Source organism: Amblyraja radiata, chromosome 18, assembly GCF_010909765.2.
Source record: "Amblyraja radiata isolate CabotCenter1 chromosome 18, sAmbRad1.1.pri, whole genome shotgun sequence".
Taxonomy (NCBI): domain Eukaryota; kingdom Metazoa; phylum Chordata; class Chondrichthyes; order Rajiformes; family Rajidae; genus Amblyraja; species Amblyraja radiata.
Genome location: NC_045973.1, coordinates 25,527,047 through 25,549,369, shown reverse-complemented (window position 1 = coordinate 25,549,369; position 22,323 = coordinate 25,527,047). Strand labels below are relative to the sequence as shown.

General features: G+C 52.6%; 2 protein-coding genes across 2 annotated transcripts; both read right to left on the bottom strand.

Moving 5' to 3' along the window:
• Nucleotides 1-397: 397 nt before the first annotated feature.
• On the bottom strand, nt 398-7,753 carry ndufaf3 (NADH:ubiquinone oxidoreductase complex assembly factor 3). The gene is made up of 5 exons (XM_033036927.1): nt 7,582-7,753; nt 6,508-6,700; nt 3,496-3,562; nt 1,273-1,373; nt 398-561 (listed from the first exon to the last, which is right to left on the bottom strand). The coding sequence occupies exons 1-5, from the start codon at nt 7,668-7,670 to the stop codon at nt 466-468; spliced, it is 546 nt and encodes a 181-aa protein (XP_032892818.1). The 5' UTR covers nt 7,671-7,753; the 3' UTR covers nt 398-465.
• Nucleotides 7,754-10,721: 2,968 nt separating this feature from the next.
• Nucleotides 10,722-21,180, bottom strand: LOC116983246 (cytochrome b-c1 complex subunit 1, mitochondrial). The gene is made up of 13 exons (XM_033036926.1): nt 21,053-21,180; nt 20,087-20,227; nt 19,838-19,924; nt 17,624-17,753; nt 16,440-16,638; nt 15,952-16,031; nt 14,975-15,090; nt 13,540-13,683; nt 12,529-12,689; nt 12,010-12,095; nt 11,532-11,620; nt 11,171-11,246; nt 10,722-10,889 (listed from the first exon to the last, which is right to left on the bottom strand). Exons 1-13 carry the CDS (start codon nt 21,098-21,100, stop codon nt 10,825-10,827), a joined length of 1,422 nt encoding a protein of 473 aa, XP_032892817.1. The 5' UTR covers nt 21,101-21,180; the 3' UTR covers nt 10,722-10,824.
• Between the last annotated feature and the right edge of the window lie 1,143 nt (nt 21,181-22,323).

Below are 22,323 nucleotides of genomic sequence, written 5' to 3'. Positions count from 1 at the left end.
CCCCCTCCCTTCTCCTCGTTGTCACCCACCCACCCACTGCCCTTGCTGTTGTCCTTGGCCCAGTGTTCTCTGTGGCGGTGTGGGGTGGGCACAGTGCGGGTGGAGTGGGAACCCCCTGGAGTAGCCAGTCCCCAGTGGTGGCGGTGCCTTCCCTCAGCACAGGCCCCGCTGCAGGGTGGGCGGGGAGAGGGTGAGCCTGGCAGGGGTGGAGCTGTCCGCTGGAGACGGCCACACTGCAGCAGCCATGTCCTGGGCCACACCATCCACCAGGAGTAGACCAGCTGCCATCGGCTGTGGGGAGAAAGGAACGTCGCGTCGGACCCCGTCCCCACCCGCCTAGCATGACCCAGAAGCAACGGACGGTCAACCGCCCCAAATCCCAGCGACAAGAACAGCGTTGCCACGGGGTAGAGGCGGTTTAATAATGGTGTACAAGGTGAGGGCCGTCGGTGGTCGCAGAGACTACTAGCGCTGGTCCGAGTGGAGACCGGGCGGGATCAGGGCAGCAGCAATGCTCGGTCGCTCACTCGTCAGGAAGTTGAAGGTCGCGCAGGCGTTGGGCTGTGGCATAAACAGCAACAGAAATGTAATAAAGGAACTGCAGATGCTGCTGTTCACAGAGGATAGACACAAACTGGAGTAACTGCAGCATCTCTGGAGAAAGATTATGAGTGACGTTTCGGGCTGGGACCCTTCTTCCCCTGACAGATCGAAAAAGGGTCCTGACCCAAAGCATTGCCTATTCATGTCCCCCAGAGATGCTGCCTGACCTGCTGAGTTACACCAACACATTGTGCCTTTAATATTTACAGAGCCGGGCAGGGCACAGCACACAACACAACATTATCCACAGATCAGAAATTAAACTGCCAAGATAAACTCATCTCTTCTGCCTGCACATGATCCACACCTCCATATCCGCTGCCGATTTAAATACCACAATCGTATCTGCCCCCACTACTCGCAATGTAAAAAATATGGCCTTGCACATCATTAAACTTTGTCCCTCTCACGTTTAAGCTATGCCCTCTAGTCTTTGCATTTCCACCCTGAGAAAAGGTTCTGACTATGGTACCTGCCCTCCAGTGAGGGTCAGTGTGTATGTGTGTGTGTGTGTGGGACCCATCCCCCAGCGAGGGTCAGTGTGTGTGACCCGTTCCCCATTGACGGTCAGTGTGTGTGTGTGTGTGTGTGGGGCCCATCCCTCAGTGAGGGTCGGTGTGTGGGTGGGACCCATCCCCCAGTGAGGGTCAGTGTGGGAGGGACACTCACCGTGTCCAGGATCTCCAGACCGATCCCCTTGCTCCTCATGAATGTCAGCAGGTTGGGGTCGAGCCAGTGGACCCGGTCCCCGAGTCCCAGCACCAGGATCTCTGCAACACAAGACGGGGCACAGTGGGAATCGGAGCCACACAGAGCCCCAGGCCCACCGCCAGTGTACAACTCCTGCCCACCACCAGTGTACAACCCACAGGCTACCGTGAACCACAACCCCGGCACCACTAGGCCCTGACAGTACCTGAGGGACACATCTCACAGTGTCCGCGGAAGCCACAACATCCAATCTTCACACAGGCAGCTCATTCACAGAAATACAATACTTCATTCGCTACAACAAAGTGTAGACTGAGGGATCACGTGGGTGTGGGCAGGACCCTGGGCATTGTCTACATGGACTTTACCAGGTCAATCCCACTGTGCAGAAGGTGGGATAACATGGGCCCAGGGTAAGTTATGTGGAGACCAAACGGGCTCAATGGAAGGAGTCTGGTTGTTTTTCGGGTTGGAGGCCAGCGGCCAGTGAACCCCCTGGAGCAGCCAGTCCCCAGTGGTGGCGCAGTGATCTGTACTGGGTTTGTCATCTATATTAAGATTTACAACAAGAACAAGTAGGATGGCACAGGTTCACAGCAGTAGAGTTGCTGCCTTACACCAGAGACCGGGTTCGATCCTGACTATAGGTGCTGTCTATGGATTTTACACGTTCTCCCTGTGACCGCGTGGGTTTTTTTCCGGGTGCTCTGATTTCCTCCCACACTCTAAAGACGTACAGGTTCCTAAGTTAATTAGCTTCAATAAAAATTGTAAATTCTCCCTAGTGTGTAGGATAGTGCTAGTGTATGGGGTGATCGCTGGTTGTCGCAGACTTGCTGGGCTGAACGGACAGTGTCTGCGCTGCTTCTCTAAACTAAACTAAAGAATAGGTGGGAAAGAGGACCAAGGTGTAGCAGATGGAATCTAACTGAGAAATGCAAGTTGATGCACACTGAATGTTAAAGCAGGGCAGTAGTTGCAGAGTGAATGACAGGCCTGGGAAGTGTTGTAGAACAGAGGAACTACAGGCTTCAGGGACAAAGCCCCTCAAGTGGTCATGGGTCAACAAGGCAGTGAAGGTATGCTTCACTTTATCAGTCAGGGCATTGAGTACAGGAGTTTGGACATCATGATACAGCTGTACAGGACGTTGCTGAGACCACACAGGGAGTATGTCCACAGCTCCAGGAAGGATGTGATGAGATGAGAGAATGTAGAAAAAATTTGCAAAGATGTTACCAGGCCTGGAGGGCTGGAGCAATAATGAGAGGATGGACAGACTGAGCGCACAGGAAGCTGAGGGGTGATCTTATAGAGGGCTTAAACAATCATGAGGGACATGGATTAGGGTCAATAGCCACAGTCTCTTTCCCAGGCTGGGGGATTCAAGAACCAGATAGAGGTTTAAAGTGAGAGGCAAAAGATTTAATAGGAGCCTGAGGGGCAACTTTTTCATCAGAGGGTGATGGGTATATGGAACGAGCTGCCAGAGGAGGTAGTTAAGGCAGCTACTACAGCAACATTTAAAAGACATTTGGACAGGTACGTGGATAGGAAAGGTTTAGAGGGATCTGGGCCAAATGTGGGGAAATTGGACCAGTCCAGGAAGGCATTGTAATCAGCATGGGGTTCAAGAAGGAACTGCAGATGCTGGAAAATCGAAGGTACACAAAAATGCTGGAGAAACTCAGCGGGTGCAGCAGCATCTATGGAGCGAAGGAAATAGGTGACGTTTCGGTCCGAAACCCTTCTTCAGACCCATGTGATCAGCATGGGGTTGGGCTGAAGGGCCCGTTGGGTCGGACGATTCTGACTCTCCACCCACTGGGAGAAACAGAAAATAGGTGCAGGAGTAGGCCATTTGGCCCTTCAAGCCAGCACCGCCATTTAATATGATCATGGCAGACCATCCAGAACAATGGGACCCTGGTTCATTCTGTAACCAGTAAAAGGCACAGTGACATTGCTACACCCCTCCACAAGGTCAACTCTGTCCCTCTGCACACCCCCCAGCGATCAGCTCTGCAGCCCGCAGCGGGCCACAACACTCCCGGCCAAGGCTCTGCATCAAGTCCAGTCAGGCACGAGTCTGAACAAAGGGTAAGAGATGCCCGATTCCATTAAATCTTCTAACCCAAACAGATTTGGCCATATTTGTACAGTCCAAGTTTATCTCCTCACCTATCTTGGGTTCCAGCAAGTAGAACAACGCTAGGCTGTCCACACTGACATCTCTGTAACTCCCGACCTGGACACAGAAAGAAGTCATGTTAATAAAGCACCCTCCCCCATCCCGCAACCCACCCTGGCCCTTCACATGACCCTCACTCTGCCAGCCCGAGCCTGAACCTTGCCCGTGATCTCCGACCTCACTCCTCATGCTCAGTTTAGGTTATTCTCACGTTCACTGTTGCGTGCTGACCAGGCAACAGAAAGACCAAATGATTACAATCCATCCATTTACAGTGTGTGTCATGTGACTCTCAATTAACCACTGAATTCACCAGGATTGAGTTGTCTGGAGAGGCTGGGACTGTAGTGCAGGAGGCTGAGGGGTGATCTGATAGATATTTCTAAATTCATGAGGGGATTAGATGGGGTGAATGTATGGAATATTTTATCCAGTGTACGGGAATCAAGAACCAGAGGACATAAGTTTAAGGTGAGGGGGGCAAGATTTAATAGGAACCAGAGGGGCATTTTTTTTTTCTCAGAGGGTGGTGGGTGTATGAAACGAGCTGCCGGAGGAGGTAGATGTGGCGGGTAATGTTAACAGCATTCGGACATGTACAAAGATAAGAAAGGTTTAGAGGGATATGTGCCAAACGCAAACAAATGCCCACATCCTCATGGAACAGCACCCGAACTCTGACACCAGGGTTACCAGCAGTTCCCCTGACTTCCCACATCTGGCAGGAGGAACATTGCACCATTCTACCTACCATCACTACTGCACAAAACCAAGAAGAAAAAAGCACAACAAGCAGACACATGAGAGAGTGTCTTTACCTCCTGTCCCCCTATACTCAGGCCTTGCTCAGCCATCCTGCTGGAGCTTCCTGAACCAAAGCCTCACACATCCCCTCCACATGCCTGCTCCCAATAGGCTGCTTCACTGCACCTTGCCTTCTTTTTACTGGCTGCTCATAGCCAATTTTGATCACTCAACCAATCCCAGTGCTGTTCTGACACTAATACACACTTGTTGCCAATGGGAAGTCAAAACTCATAGCAACAGGCCCTTTGGTCCATCTCATCCATACCGACACGGTGCCTGGCCACACTAATGAAATATGCCACTTTATGCCTGTACCCCACTACACCCGTCCAAACACCCTTAAACACAATTGTATTTGCTAGCACTGCCTCCTCCAGCAGCTCATTCCACATACCATCCTGTGTGAAAAACGTACCTCTCAGATCTCCTTTGCATTTATTTCCTATCACCTTAACATTGTGCCCTCTAGTTCTGGGCTTCCCTGCTACTGTGTGCTCTTCACAACCCAACCCTCAGCCTCTTACTCTCCAGTGAGAATAATCCCTGCCAGTCCAATCTCTCTGGAGAAACTACAGCCACCATTCCCGGCAACATCATGGTGAATCACCAAGTGCGGTTTAACCAACACAGCTGCAAGATGAAGCCTAATTCTTGTTCAGAGTTACTTGGCTCATGAAGGCAAACTCACTATCCTTCCTCACTATCAGTGTCTTCCTCACTACACTATCCACCCGTGTCGTGCTGTGCTTTCAGGGAGCTATGAACCTTCTCTCCAGGCCTCTGGAGAGAATGGCTGAGGTCCCAGCCATTCACTCTATGTTCTTCCTCTGCCTCACTAGATTAAACCCTCCAGAATAGCACAAGCAAACTTCTTTGCAAAGAGATCCCAATGAAACCCTCCCTCCTGCACCAGCTTCTGAGCCACACACCCAGCTATCATATCTTCCTATACTCGCTACCACACAGCATTGGGAGTAATCCACAGATTACAACCCTGAACGTCCTACTTTTAACCTGCAGCCTATCTCCCTTCAGTTCTCCTCACAGCTCATCTCTCTTACCTGTATTGTTCGTATCTTACCGGTCAGGACATGTCACCAAGCTGGGAGACAGGCTGATTTTATCCAGACCTGGTGATCTACCATTTTCAAAGATGTTTACACTGCGAATGTCACCACACACGTCCACACTAACTCTGGGCCGAGTTACCCATCTGCACCCTCTCCCACATCCCCCAAAACCTTTCCTTTCAGATGTAAACACTGCATTTATACCTGCCCCCACCACCCCTCACCGTGTCTGTATTTCACCCTTCCACCCCTGGCTGTGTGCTGGGAAGAAGGTGCAGGAGCCTGAAAACCGTGACCTCCAGGTTCAAGAACAGCTTCATCCCAGCAACTCTTGAACACTGCACAACTGCACTAACCTCAGCAACTATGATCTTCTATGGACTGTGTCTTTGGTTGCACTACGGACTTTGGTTTTAAACTACTATGGTTTATTGTTATTATATTGTTGATTATTATACAAAATTATCCGTGTGTTTTTGCAATAACGGGCCAATTAAGCTGCAGCAAGTAAGAATCTCATTGTTCCATTGCCAGCACAGATAACAATTAAATACTCTCGACTCTTGCCGCACCGTTACATTAACACAACAAACACAAAATTAAAAGTACAATAAATTATTATTGATTTTTTTCATGCTACACAACCATAGTAGTGCAAAACCGTAGTGGTTTAGTGCTGAGGTAGAGCTGAGGTTAGTGTTGTGCAGTGTTCAAGAGCCTGATGGATCCTGGCAAGAAGCTATTCTTGAACCTGGAGGTCACAGTTTTCCGGCTCCTGTGCCTTCTTCCCGATGAAGGTAGCCGGATGAGAATGTGGCCAGGGTGGTGTGGGTCCACCATTATCTCCAGCAATCTGGAGGGCACTGCTTGAGGAGGTGGTGGAGGCAGAAACTGTCACAACCGTTAAGTGTTTCGACAAACATTTAAACCCGAAGACAGGTGCTACGGTGGAAGTGATGGCAAATACGATGGTCAGCATGAATATGGTGGGCCAAAGGGCCTGTCTCCGTGCTGTACCTCTGCAGTTATTTAGTGCAGAGGCATAGTTACCGCTCCGCCCTCGACACAGGCTCCCCTCACCGTTACCTACTTTACCGAGGCCAGGTGACAAGACGGTAGACTCACATTCCACTGCAGCAGGGCCTGTGGGATGACTGCGCAGGGGCCCATCACCCGGTTACCACTGATGGTGAAGCCATGCCTGCTGTAGGCCTCGATGTACTGGGCATCCGGCGAGCTGCGCTCCAGGGCACTGACCGTGGTCCGTTGGTACTGCTCGTCGTCCGACGGGGTCATCCTGTGACCCCGACACGGTGGCCTGAGGAGAGAGCAAATGGTCAAAGGGATCCGTCCACTCTAGCCTCTCATAATTCCTGCCCCTCACAACCCCTGACCCTCGTAATCCATGACTGTCACAACCCCTGACCGTTATAATCCTGACCCTCACAACCCCTGACCTTCATAACTCTGATCCTCTCAACCACACCTGACCCCTCCCATTTCCCCACCCTCTCACTCACTACCTGCTCGCTCCCTCTCGGCTCAAACCTCCCTAACTCATCATCCCGCTTGGAGTGCATACTGTCGTTGTGTCCTTGGGCAAGACACTTCACCCACCTTTGCCTGTGTGTGAATGTGTGTGAGTGATTGGTGGTGGTCGGAGGGGCCGTAGGCGCAGATTGGCAGCCACGCTTCCGTCAGTCTGCCCCAGGGCAGCTGTGGCTACAGAAGTAGCTTACCACCACCGAGTGTGACTAAGGAGTGAATGAATAATGCGATGTAAAGCGCTTTGAGTATTAGAAAGGCGCTATATAAATCTCATCCATTATTATTATTATTATCTCATCCTTAAGGGCCTGTCCCATTTGGGCGTCATTTGCGCGTCACGCAGATGGCGCGCAAAGATTTTGTACAAACCAAATTCCTGGGGCGCCGCGCGCCACGCGCGTGGCACAACGCCGGTGGTGGTGGCGCGTAAATTACTCGCAAATGACGCCCAAGTGGGACAGGCCCTTCTCTTCTCTCACTCCTGACCTCACCTACCCTTTGATTCCCACCACCCGCTCAACCCTCTGACCTGTCACGCCCGGTGCACTCACCTCTCCGCCCCCTCCTCACTTTGCTGAACCCCCCTCCCCCCCAACTACCCTGCGTGCCCTTTCACCCCTCAGACTCCCCGCCCGCGGAGCCGGGACTCGCCTGAAGCGGGTGTGGAGCGGCCCCGCCGCCGCCGTGGGGCTGAGGCCGAGATGCCCGCAGCTGCTGACAAGCAGGCGCAACGCAGCCATTGCCCGCCCGGGATCAGCGTCAAACACGCGCCCACGTGACTCCGCCCCGCCTCCACGTGACGCTGCCCCGCGTGCCTCCACCCCCACGTGAGCGGTGTTACGTCACTGCGCGGTCACGTGATACGGGGTCGGTGCAGCAGCCGGTCCTCACTGCTGCCACTTGCGGCCGCGCCGCGCAACTCTACCCTCGTGGGCGGCCAGATGAGCGGGGCCTCTGTGGGGTCATGTGATGCACGGCCGGCTCATGAGCGGGGCGACGGTGAGTTCGCGTCCCATCCCCGCCGCTGCTCGGGTCTGACTGAGGAAGACAAAGTCATCGCGTTGTTCTCATTCCTTGAATAAAGTTGCTGCAGGCAATGCAGGTCGCTGCCAGTGTACGGGGAGCAGAGCCTCGGCCCGCATCATGAAGGGGAACCCGGGGAACATCAATGAGGGTGAACACAAAACAATACAGCACGGGAACAGACCCTTCGGTCTGAAGAAGGGTCTCGACCCGAAACGTTGCCAATTTCCTTCGCTCCATAGATGCTGCCTCACCCACTGAGTTTCTCCAGCATTTTTGCCTACCTTCGGCCCACAATGTCCGTTGCTAGATATCCGCCCCCCATTCAATAGATAATAGGTGCATTCGGCCCTTCGAGCCAGTACCACCATTCAATGTGATCATGGCTGATCATCCCCAATCAGTACCCCGTTCCTGCCTTCTCCCCATATCCCCTGACTCCGCTACCTTTAAGAGCCATATCTAGCTCTCTCTTGAAAGTATCCAGAGAACCTGCCTCCACCGCCCTCTGAGGCAGAGAATTCCACAGACTCACAACTCTCTGTGAGAAAAAGTGTTTCCTCGTCTCCGTTCTAAATGGCTTACCCCTTATTCTTAAGCTGTGGCCCCTGGTTCTGGGCTCCCCCAACATCGGGAAAATGTCTCCTGCCTCTAGAGTATCCAAACCCTTAATAATCTTATATGTATCAATAAGATTCCCTCTCATCCTTCTAAACTCCAGAGTGTACAAGCCCAGCCGCTCCATTCTCTCAGCATATGAGTCCCGCCATCCCGGGAGTTAACCTTGTAAACCTACGCTGCACTCCCTCAATAGCAAGAATGTCCTTCCTCAAATTAGGGGACCAAAACTGCACACAATGCTCCAGGTGTGGTCTCACTAGGGCCCCATACAACTGCAACTCTGTACATTCGCTGTATATCCATGCGCCTATCCAAAGGATCTTGTACACACACCACTATCGTATCAGTCTCTGACAGCACCCCTGGCAGCGCCTTACAGGACTCTACCACCCTGTTTAAAAAAACTTGCCCCTCTCACCTTAAAGCTAGTGTTTGACGTTTCGTCCCTGGAGCAAAGATTATATCTACCACAATTACAATAATTTATATCTGGTCTCCCCTCAGCCTCCAATGCTCCAGAGGAAATAATCCAAATTTGGCCAACCTCTCCTTATGGCTAATACCCCTTAATCCAGGCATCATTCTGGTAAACCTCTTTTGTAACCTCTCCAAAGCCCTCACATCCTTCCCCTAATGGGGGGACAAGATCTGCACACAATGCAGCCTAAAGAAAGTCCTATGAGCTGCATCTTGACTTCCTGACTCTTATACTCAATGCCCCAACCAATGAAGGCAAGCGTACCATATGCCTTTGTTACAGCTTTATCTATTTGTGTTGCTATTTTCTTGGAGCTATGGACTTGGACCTCCAAGATCACTCTGCACACATCAATGCTGTTAAGTGTGCTGCCATTAAATCTACACTTTGGCCTTAAATTTGACCTCCCGAAGTGCAACACCTAACACTTGCATGGATAAACTACATCTCCACCCATATCCATATCCAATCAATATCTTTATGTATATTTTGACAGCTGTTCTCACAGCTATTTCTGTCATCTGAATACATTCTAACCAACTCATCTGCATTTCCATTCAACCCTTGATAGACAACCCTAAATGACACAAAGCTGGGTGGCAGTGTGAAATGTGAAGAGGATGCTATGAGGATGCAGGGTGACTTAGACAGGTTGGGTGAGTGGGCAGATGCAGTTTAATGTGGATACATGTGATGTTATCCACTTTGGTGGCAAAAACAGGAAGGCAGATTATTATCTTATTGGTGTCAAGTTGGGAAAAGGGGAAGTACAATGGGATCTGGGGGTCCTTGTTCATCAGTCACTGAAAGTAAGCATGCAGGTACAGCAGGCAGTGAAGAAAGCGAGTGGCATGTTGGCCTTCATAACAAGAGGAGTTGAGTATAGGAACAAAGAGGTCCTTCTGCTGTTGTACTGAGTTAGATTTAGCTCTTAGGCCTAACAGAATCAAGGGATATGGGGAGAAAGCAGGAACGCGGCACTGATTTTGGATGACCAGCCATGATAATTTTGAATGGCGGTGCTGGCTCGAAGGGCCAAATGGCCTACTCCTGCATCTATTTTCTATGTTTCTATGTCTCAGCACAGATTCCGGAAAACCTCCACTGGCAATAGAACTTCATCCACAGAGAAAGCTATGCTAACAGTCCGTGATTAGCTCATTCTCTCCTAATGAATCCTCTTCAGTAGAAATATTGGAGGACCAGTGAGGAGAACCTTCCTCACCCCAGGAGCATCTGGGCTCAGTCTGAAATGGTGGGAGAGGCAGGATCCACATCACATTTGCTCAGTGCATCCAGCGGGAAGCACACCTTGCACCGCATCAACCTCAATTGCACGGATCAGATCAGAACGTGTGAGCGATCAGGCGTTACCCACACAGGGAGAAGGGGAGCCTGCTGATCACTAACACGGAGGCTTTGAGTTCACAGACTCCTGCTGATAGACACTGCACGGTTTCTGCTCCGTAGTAAATGCTGCCGCACTCTGGTCGTCGTAACCGAGTAAGTCCCTGGTCTGCTGGGATTCCCGTGCCCGTGGGTCTCGAAGATGCTCCGTGTCGGTAAACACGGAGCGTGCGGGACCTTCACAGAGACTTCACTCAGAGGGACATTGGTCGTCAGAGAAACAACGCTTTCCACACCCGGCAGAAACTATCGCAGACAGTGGTCTGGTTTAATTTATCTTTTAATTATTCATTCTGTACAGCTGGGCTCCACGCCGTTCAGTTACAATGAGACAGACTGAGAGGGGGTCTTCGCCCCCGCCCTGCTCACAAACGCAGCCAGTACATGGCGCTTCTGATCCTGTTGTAGTCCGGGAGTTGTTCGATCGGGCCTGTTGGGAAGAGTCAGTCGATGCATGTCAGTGATACAGCATGGGGAGACACCGTTTGGCCCATCTAATCCGTGCCAACCATCAGCCATTTAATTCCCCACAACCAGGCACCGACCACACCCCGCAACTGACCCCACACCTGGACATTAATCTCACACTGATCCCACGCTCGGCCATGGTGACCCCACGCCTGATCACGGTGACCCTGCACTGACCCCACGCCCAGCGGTCAGTGATGGGTGCAGGGTCAGGGAGAATTAGTGATGGGAACATGAACTCACCAACGGCGCCGATAGCGGGACACTGGTCGTAGATGTAGCGGGTGCACACCTCCCGCAGGACCTGCGCATCAACAGCCTGCAGCGGGGGGAGAAAACTGGGGGTGAGAGACCAGGAGTGAGAGACCGGGGGTGAGGGTGAGAGAGACTGGGGATGAGGGGGAGAGAAACCGAGGTTGAGGAGGAGAAACCGGGATAGGAGGCAGAAACTGGGGGTGAGAGGAGAAACGGGCAGAGAGGAGCAGGACATACAGACACCGTCCACGGGCTCACAAACTGTCCCCCATTGGTGGACAGGACCCTCGGGCAAGTTTTGGCACCAGGGAAACGATGCTCTGGGATTTGAAAAATGACAAATACTTACATCGATCCTGGAGTTCCACTCTGCCAGCGAGACATGTCGGCCGTGACTGAGCACTTGATGCCCGATCTCCGCACACGTTGGTGTGGTCCCTGCGGAAAAAGGCAGCTGTGTACAATTGTATACAGAGGGAGCACAGGGACGGGACAGCTGTGTATAGTTGTGTAGAGGGAGCGCAGGGACAGGGCAGCTGTACAGGGGGAGCACAGTGACGTACAGAGGAAGCAACAACAGGCCCATTGTGTCGAGGGGCATCAGGGACAGGGGCAGTCGTTCGATGGTGGGGACAGTGGGAGCAGTGTGGGATGGTGGAAATGGTGCTTTCACCCTGCGGGAACAGGATGGCCTTGAGCGGTGAGGAAGGCAGTTGGGAGACTCGGAGCAAATGCGGACGGACGGAGCGCATCCCAGGCTGGCAGGTGGGAGAAAAAGGCGGACTGGGGGGGAATCTCGGCGTTCTTTCTACACTCCCTCTCCTCACCGTCCAGCTGTGCCACCAGATGGGTCTTGAGGAGGTTCTTGGCCCTGTTCACCTCACTGTCGGTCACATTCGTGCAGAGACGCATCCTGTGCAGACAGAAAAGGCAGGCGTTAACGCCAGCAGACTGGCAACCCAGCAAGTCGCTAATCCCAGCAGGCCGGGGTCTCCAGCAGACTGGCAACCCAAGCAGGCCGGCAGCCCCCGCAGGCTTGGAACTTTAACAAGTCTGGAACTGTATTAGGCATTGAGCTCCAGCAAGACATGGACCCCAGCAGGCCAGGGACCGAGGCAGGAGCGGCTGCACGGCCCTTGAAGCCCACTCCCCCCCCATGCTGTGCCACGGACACGCCAATATTGCCCACCCCACCACTGCCCCCGCTCCCCATCCCTTCTTCCTCCACCCCCCACCCCCCCAACGCCCCTCCCGAGGATTCACAGCCCACCTGAAGACCCCAACTCCAGTTCTCCCATCATCTATCGCTCACCGATCTCGGGAGTTATGATTCAGCGGGCACTCACCACTCATCCTGGGCAAAGTGCAGCATGTCCTCAATGTTCATTCCATCACACACCAGATGGATCCCCCACAGACCCGTGTCCGAGTAGCAGGTATTGAACGAGCGGAAACTGTGACCCAGCTTATTCTCAACCGCAATACGGGCCAAACGACTCGAGTGATTCTGCGCAGCAGGGAGAAATGTGTCAATAACCTCCATTACACCGTCCCATCATACACTCCCAGGGTCAGACACACAATGAAGCTCCATCCGCACTGTCCCATCACACACTCCCAGGGCAGAGGCAGCAATTAATCTGAAAGTACTTGGCAAACTCACAATTTCTACCATCAAGGCCACCACCCACAGATCACCCCACACTGACTTAGACATTTATCACTAATCCTAAATCCTGGGACTTCACCAGAAGGACTGCAGTGGTTCAAGGTGTCTTATCTGCCCTTCTCAAGGACAAATAGGGATGACACTCATTACTAGCCTAACCCCGACTTCCCACATTAAATGCATCCATCATGACCTAGTTGTGAAAATCCATATGTGCAAACTGTCCCCAATTCCAGCATAACCTTTATGAAGTCTTTAATACCATAAGCAACAACATGTTCCAAGAATCTGCCATTATTAATCAACACACAACACTGTCACATTAGGATACCAACCCAAAGGCAAACATTCCAGATGCTGGAAATCTGTGACTAAAAACAGAGAATGTGGGAAACACTCAGCAGGTCAGACAGCATCTATGGGGAGAGACATAGAGATAGCGGGAGAGAGACAGAGAGTGAGAGAGTGAGAGAGAGAGAGAAAGACAGAGAGAGGGGGGAAGGGTATGGAGAGAGACAGAGAGAGAGAGAGAGAGAGAGAGAGAGAGAGAGAGTGGGGGAGATATAGCAAGAGAGAGAGGGATAGAGCAACAGATCGACGGATAGAGATGGAGATAGAGGGAAGGTGAGTGGGGATAGAGGTGGAGAGGAAGAGAGAGAATGGCGAGGGGGGAAGGATAGAGACTCACCGCACCACCCCCGTACGTGCGGTCCCAGCTTCCAATCAGCGAGCTGGCGATGGAGAGTGGGATCATGTCAGGGTTGTTGGCTCCCACCCCCTCTACCGCAATCGCAATGTGTGCGAACGGCATGGCATCGTCCCGCACCAGCATCTGAAACACCAGAGCAGAGGCAGCAGTGTTTCATTGTCATCTGTACCAACAACTGAACAATGAGATTGCTCACTGCAGCTTAACAGGCCCACAAACACAATAACACACAAATAAATATATAAAAATCAATAATACAATAAATTAATACCCGTAATACTAGGTAACCATAATAGTGCAAAAGTCCGTAGTGCAACCAAAGACACAGTCCATACAGGATCACAGTTGCTGAGGTTAGTGTTGTGCAGCGTTCAAGAGTCTGATGGTTGCTGGGAACAAGCTGCTCTTGAACCTGGAGGTCATGGTTTTCAGGCTCCTGTACCTTCATCGTGATGGTAGCAGCGAGATGAGAGTGTGGCCAGGTTGGTGTGGGTCTATGATGATGCTGGCTCTCTTTTTGAGGCAGTGCTGTAGATCCCTTCGATGGTGGGGAGGTCAGTACCTGTGATGGACCGGGCAGTGTCCACCACTCTCTGTAGTCTCCTTCGTTCTTGGACACTCGAGTTGCTGACCCAGGCCATGATGCAACCAGTCAGTGTGCTCCCTGCAGTACACCTGTAGACGCTGGGTAGTTTAGGTGAAGTGTCGGTATCGTTGATGACAGTGTCCGGTCATAACCTGCAGAGCTGCTGCTGGTCCACGCGGCAGCCGCACAGCGGGTCCATCTCAACCCACCCAAACATCCCCAGTGTCAGGAGGTCCTACCCCACATGCCCACTCTCCCACCTCAGTCATCCTGGCTCATCAGTGCTGCCCTTTGTGCCAATATCGTAGGAACATACAGCACAGCAGGCCATTCAACCCATCATTCCCATCCTAGTCCTTCCCGGGGAGTTCCTTGTCAGTACCTACTTTCCCTTTCCACTCTGTCTGTGACGTCTGAAACCTCACCCACTCGCCAGTCGGAACAGGAGCCTCTCTCAGAGAATTGAGAAGGAAGTCTTTCCCAGAGGTCAGGTGACGGGAGAAATTGAATATTTTTGATTTTTCCAAAGATAGACACAAAAAGCTGGAGTAACATCAGCGGGACAGGCAGCATCTCTGGAGAGAAGGAATGGATGACGTTTCGGGTTGAGACCCTTCATTTTTCCATCTTGGGAGGAAGGTTCTGACAGCCTACCCTCTCATAATTTTACAGACAACTTTCAGGGCTCCCCGCAGCATCTGGTGTTTGTTCGTGCAGGAATTCCTGGGCTGATCATGGCTGACCGATTCAGTGGAGGAGCAGGGATGGAGATCTGACCACAGGCTACAGGACGGCTAGTTTGGGTGCCGGCTGGTGGCCGTTACTCACCTGGCTGCCTGTGAAGCGGCAGGGGGACAGGACAGGGATCGCATCGTCCTCGTAGGTGCTGGGAATCCCTGACAAATGCTGGCGAGCCAGAGCCACCACATCTTCGTGCCGGACGCCTGTCGAGAGGAAGCGTCACCGTTATTGACTCCACGCGAGGTACGGCCGTCACTCCCCCCTCCACTGCCCCACCCACATCACCCACATCACCCCCCTCCACTGCCCCATCCCAAAGACGTGCGGGTTTGTAGGTTAATTAGCTCTCTATATATAGCCCCTAGTGTGTAGGGAGTGGATGAGAAAGTGGGATAACATAGAACTAGAGTGTACACAAAAATGCTGGAGGAACTCAGCGGGTGCAGCAGCATCTATGGAGCGAAGGAAATAGGCAACGTTTCGGGCCGAAACCCTTCTTCAGACTAGAACTAGAGTGAATGGATGGTTGGCGTGGACTCGGCGGGCCAAAGGGCCTGTTTCCATGCAGTATCTTTCAAATCAATTCAATTCCAGTTTGAACAGGAGCTCGCAGTGGCAGGAACAGTTTTACTTTTAGTGGTGGGGCCTGGAGTGGGCTCCAGGAGCCTGTGGCAATGGCAGCTGGGAACTCGACAGGAAGCGGTTTGCAGAGCTGTGGATTGGGGCCAGTTTGATAGACCTTTCCTAGGTCCAGGATCACCTTTGGTGCTGGAACTAGTCAGCGAGTCGGGTTCCTTTGACCAACATTATACAAGATGAGTTCCCTATCGCTGACCCTCACCCACTGGAATCAGGATCTCAAGTCACCGGAACCCCTCACAGATAACAACCCCTACAATCCCACCTCCCCCAACCCTCTCTGCTCCAGCCCCCCCATACAACAGAAGCTGCTGATCCCTGCATCATTGCTGAGTCTCCGCAATCTCTCCTCAACCTCAGCACCTTATCCAGATGTGCACAGAACCGCCCGAGCCCCACGCCTGGGACCAGGATGACATCCTCACCTCCTGAGGCTGCCAGCACGATTCGGGGACCCTTGAAGTGACCAGTCATGAACTCCAGGAGATCGCTGCGCTTCAGATCCCTGGACAGGGGAGAAGGATGCTTGTGTTAGTGGTATGTTTAAGGCAAGCTTTTAACGCAGTCAACATCCTGCACAGTGAAGACAAGACATTGATAAATGCCCATACGCACATCTTATGGGCTGAAGCTAGAGTAAATGGAATAATAATATATTTTACACCCAAATGGTTCTTTTACATACAGTCACCATCACCATTCAGTTTGTTCACAGTCACCGAATCGTACAGCACAGAAACAGGCCCTTCAGCCCACCTGCTCCATGCTGACCCTAATGCCCATCTATTCTAGATCCATTTGCCACAAGTCGTCGAGTCTCCCTGCCGTTGGCAAATCGACTGCCCCTTTGTGAAATCACTGCACGTGGCTGTGACCCTCTGGGACTAGAGGTCACACAAGGTCAGATGCTTACTTGATGTTCTTGGAGGGTCCCACCACGGTGTAGCTGAGGGGGGTTCCCTGGAAGGCGGTGGCGTGGAGGTAATCGAACGACACCTCCTCCAGGCTGCTCTCCATCTCCTGCATCTCTTGCAGCACCAGCTGCCGGCCGGACTCCACGTCAGCCTCCGAGAACGAGCTGTTCTGCACCAGCTCACTGAGGAGCTCCACAGCTGTGGGAAGGGCAGGCAAGGCAGCAGTCACTACTCCTGCAACCACCAGTAACCCGCAGTAAACAAGTAACCAGCAATAACCCAGTGACAGTAATCAGCAACGATGGTTACCAGAAGTAACCAGCAGTGACCAGTAGTGACCTACAGCACAGTGACCAGCAGCGATCAGCAGTAATCTACAGCATGCAGCCAGGTAACACCAATGGTAACCAGGCTGTAACAAGATCAACAATGACTGTAACCAATTTAACATCTGCAATATCAGGATGCTACCAGTTTAACAGAGACAGTACCTAGAAATTAGCAAGCATTATTACAGGCAAAGATTAGTAGTTTGACTGGTTAGATCAGCTGTCCAACTAGTTTAACCGATGCCAGGACGAACAGATGAGCTAACTTACCAAAGGATGTAACAAGCCGTGTGGTCAGGTCAGCCAGCCAGCCTCCTGGCACTGATTCTGCCCCTGCCCCTCATTCACTGCAGAAATCAGTAACCTTGGCCCATCTGCTGAACCATGAGGACAAGCCCAGCCAATGGGATTGAACAGCTCAGGAGACCAGCACAAGGAACTGCAGATGTGGGTTTACAAATGAAGGGAGTGCTGGAGTAACTCAACATATCAGACAGCATCTTTGGACAACATGGATAGGTGACACTTCAGGTCTGAAGAAGGGTCCCGACCCGAAATGTTACCTATCCATGTTATCCAGAAATGCTGCCTGGCCTGCTAAATTGCTCAAGCACTCTCTGTCTTCTCATCATTTTGTGATTGTTCAAACATTTCCAGACGTCCCAGGCAGAACCCGGTTGCAAATACGAGTGAAGGGAGCGTAGGACCGACGGACATGGTGTGCAGTGACACAGCGTGGCTTCAGTGAGATCTTACAGAAACTGTTCACACCGCTATACATGCACGGCATAAACCCAAATACAGACATGTTTAAACGTGCAAACATGTTAACTGAGGCAGGGGGGTGTCCGCACCTGTAGGCATGTCCTTGGCCAGGGTCTTCATGTAGTAGGCAGTCCGCTCACGGGAGGTGTAGGCGTTGAGGTGTGCCCCCCGGCTTGCAATCTCCCGCTCCAGGGCCAGGTGCGGGTGGCGCTTGGTTCCCTGAGAACACCAACAACAGACAGTGTTTCCAGACGGTTACTCAGGAGCCCCAGGCTTTGTTCTAACACTATCCCTGGCATGGTTTCTGCTGTCACCATTGTCCACCCTGATACCAACCCTCTGTGTTCAGCAACGCCCACTCAAACAGTTCACACTTAGTGTTGGAGTATCACGGCTTTCACACACTTGACACATCCTTGATTCACTGATGCCATTCCACCGCCTGCAGCTCAGGTCAGGACTGTGAGGGACACTCTCCCCTTGCCAGGGCGAGTCCAGCTGCAACAATGTCACAGAGATGCAACACTTTATCTGGGGCAAAGCAGGAACAACATTCACCGGCACATGGTGGCTGCAGTGTGCACCAGCTGCAAAATGGCCGGAGGTTACTCCAACACAATCCCCTCAATCTGCAAACTCCACTCCCTAGATTGGAGGCAGCAGGTTCCAATACATGGGGTGTCCTTGTCTTACTCAGGGCAGTGATCACAGGCTGAGGAGGTGCTGCTGGAGTCGACTGGACAAGTAACCGCAGTGAAATGGAGACACGAGCAACTGCAGATGCTGGAATCTGGAGCCAGTACGTTGGTTCTTGGTTTCTTGGTCCTCCAAAATATTCCAAATGGAATTTAAACTGGAGGTGGTGAAGGGAGGGCTTAAGCCAGAAAGGGTTATTGGGAAGAAAGAGCTACTTTAAATTTAGTTGCATCTGGTTGGGTAACTATAGTTGGGTGGAGATTATTCCATGCTTTAATTGTGCGGGGGAAGAACGAAATGCTGTATTTGTAGCTGGGGTCACAAATTGGATCGAATGCCCTCGTCTGCTCCTAATTGGTTTGGTGTAGGTCTTGTAGTCTATGTCGAGCTGACCATTTAACATTTTGTAAAAACAGGTCAAACGGTGAGCTTCACGTCTGTCTTGGAGAGGGTTCCAGAGAATTCAGAAGTTTGGTGACACTCGCTTCTCTCTCTCATAGGTGTTAATAACAAATCGAGCTGCCTGTCTTTGGACACGTTCGATGGAAGAAATGCAGGATGCCCAGCTGCTGACCATATCTGTGGGTGCTTCCAGTTTGGTTTCTGATTAGTGGTGAGTTTCAGAACGCTGACTGTGGAGTCTCGGTGAACGGAATATTGCCGACCATCAGCTGGAGGTGATTCCTCTCTGCGGACAGGGGGGTGGTGATTGTGGCCATGTTTGTGACGCGACGTTGCCTGGCCCTTGTTGCCCCACGTCTACACGGAGGTGGACAGCGCACAGGGGATCCCTGACAGGTGAACTGTCACCGATGAGCAGTTGGGGGGAGGAGGGGAGGGGTGATGACTGGAGATGGTAGAGTGGATGGAGGGCACTGAGGACTAATGCCATGGGATGGCCTGACCGAGTCCCAAGCCCATGCATCCTCCCCTGCCCGAGGTCTGCCTCCAGCCACTGCATTCAGCCTCAGCACCCAGCCAAAACCAGTCTGGAGCTGACAATCCTGGGGATCCCAGTTTGCAGTGAGGGAATGTAGCTCGATGTCCTGCCAGTGCCACCTACCATCACTGCACTCAGCAGTGGGCAACAATGGTTTCCGTGAGCCTGCCATCATGCCGGAGGATTGTCCTTGGCGAACGTTGCTCAATGGGCTTTCATCAGTGATAAGAGCAGAATTAGGCTATTTGGCCCATCAAGTCTATTCCACCATTCAATCATGGCTGAACTACCTCTCAACCCCATGCTCCTGCCTTCTGCCCTTAACCCCTGATATCCGTACTAATCAAGAATCTATCAATCTCTTCCTTAAAAATATCCATTGTCTTGGCCTTCACAGCCTTCTGTGGCAATGAATTTGCCACACTCACCACCCTCTCACTAAATAAATTCACCACTCTCTCACTAAATAATTTCCTCTTTATATCCTTCCTAAGCCCTTTTATTCTGAGGCTATAAACTCCTCTGTGGACTCTCCCACTAGTGGAAACATCCTCTACACATCCACTCTATCCCAGCTTTTCACTATTAGGTAAGTTTCAAAGAGGTCCCCTCCTCATCCTTCAAAAACTTGCTTCCCACAAGGCGGTACCACATCCGCAACACATACCTTCAGAACCATGTGCTCCAGGAAGTTTCCAACACCGTTATTGTTCTCTGTTTCGTAACGGCTCCCAACCTCAAGCCACACACCAACCTGAAAGGCAGGGAGAGCAGAGTGTGAGTGGGGGAAGGGGCAGTGGAAAAGGGGAGTCCATGGGGGTGAGGGGGAGGGATATGGGGAGTGAGATGGGGAATGAACCCCAGTACACAGGCCCCGATGCCCGTGTCTCACGTGCGGTGGAACAGCAGCACTCACCGTGCAGGTGGGCTGGTCGGACTCCTCTGTGGCAATACGCAGCCCATTTTCCAGTGTTGTCAGCTTGGTTTCTGGAACATTCTCGATGGTCTGAGCGTAGGAGAGGGTGCTCTGTACACGGTGAGCTCCCAGCAGAGCTGGCTAAACGAATGAGAGACATGGCAATGAGTTCAGTAACACCAGGACACGCACGGAATCCAATGACAACATATGTGGGACGCTTGGACATTATTAGAAAAGATTTAGCAGGATATGGGGCAAATGCAGGGTAATGGAACTAGTATGGACGAGTTCGGAGAAAGGGCCTGTTTCCCCGCTGTTTGGTACACACACATCCAGTCCGCAGCTCAAGGATGGGTGAAATTGTGCAGCCAGATACAAACCTTTATGGTGGACACTGCCCGGTCCATCACAGGCACTGACTTTCCCACCATCGAAGGGATCTACAGGAGACGCTTCCACAAATAGGCAGCCAGCATCATCACAGACCCGCACCACCCTGGCCACGCTCTCATCTCGCTGCTACCATCGGGAAGAAGGTACAGGAGCCTGAAAACCGTGACCTCCTGGTTCGAGAACAACCCATCAGGCTCTTGAACACCGCACAACACTAACCTCAGCTACTGTGATCTTCTGTGGACTGGTCTTTGATTACACTACGGACTTCGGATTTGCGCCAATGTGGTTACCTAGTATCACTGTTATTAATTGATCTTTTTAATGCTTTTCATTGTCACATGTGCAAAGTACAAACGTAAAGTGAATTTCTTTCCTTACATCAGTCCAGCAGAATATTGTAGGTGACAACTAAACACCCGCAGCCGGTTTGACCTTCCCGTGTCCGGCCGCAGCCGCTGACCCGGTTCCCGCCCGAATTCCCCCACGTTACCGTCCGCCCCAGTCGGGGCTGCCCCGCGGCCCGGAGACCGGTCCACCCAGCGCCAGCCCCCGTGTACCCGCACTCACCCGGCCGGCCCTGAACAGCGCCGCCCCCGCCCGGTACACGGCCGCCATCTTCCCTCACCCGCCCGGTCTGGCTCCACCCGCCCGCTGCAGCGCCGCCCCCGGCCTGGCGGCTCCACACTCCCCTACTCCACCCGCCCGCTGCAGCGCCGCCCCCGGCCTGACGGCTCCACACTCCCCTACTCCACCCGCCCGCTGCAGCGCCGCACCCGGTCTAGCGGCTCCACCGCCCGCTGCAGCTTCACACTCCCCTCACAGCGCCGCCCCCGGCCTGGCGGCTCCACACTCCCCTACTCCACCCGCCCGCTGCAGCGCCGCCCCCGGCCTGGCGGCTACACACTCCCCTACTCCACCCGCCCGCTGCAGCGCCGCCCCCGGCCTGGCCAAAGATCTTAGAGCAGAGCAAGATGGGCTACTCCTGCGGAATACAATGGGCTGACGTGTAGTACGCTACGGAGGGGATCCTGGGCATTTCCCCCCGCCCATTTTAGTAACCGGAGCCTACCTGACCCGACCCGACTCGCAGTGTAATCAATGTTGCGGGGCAACAGTTTGTGTGTGTGTGATATAGGGTTAGATTCATAATTCTGTCAGTTCATACTTCTTGTCAAGAATAAAATTTGACTCTGGTAATTGTCTTTTTTAATGTTTTTTAAATCATTTCTTTTTAAATGGCTCACAAGCAGTGTTTGGGCCTGACGGCTCCACACACCCCTACTCAACCCGCCCGCTGCAGCGCCGCCCTCGGTCTAGCGGCTCCACCGCCCGCTGCAGCTTCACACTCCCCTTACAGCGCCGCCCCCGGCCTGGCGGCTCCACACTCCAGCGCGGCGGCCTGGCGGCTCCACACATCCCCCACAGCGCCACACCCGGCCTGGCGGCTCCACCCGCCCGCTGCAGCGCCGCCCCCGACCTGGCGGTTTCATACTCCCCCCACAGCCCCCAGAGAAAAGGCGTTCCTGAATCTGGCGGTGCAAGCTTTTAATCTTCTGCACCTTCTGCCAGACAGGAGAGGGGAGAAGAGGGAATGACCGCGGTGTGAGTGGTCGTTGATTATGAAGACAGACACAGCGGGTCTGGCAGCATCTCTGGAAAAAAATAATTGTTGATGTTTCGGGTCGGAATCCTTCTTCACACTGAAAGTAAAGGTGGGGGTGGGGAGGTATAAACTAGAGGCGAGAAAAGGCCACAATAAATCAGGTCATTTATTATGTGGCTGCTTTCCTGAGGCAGCATGAAGTGTTGATGGATTCTACAATCGGGGGAAGTGTGGT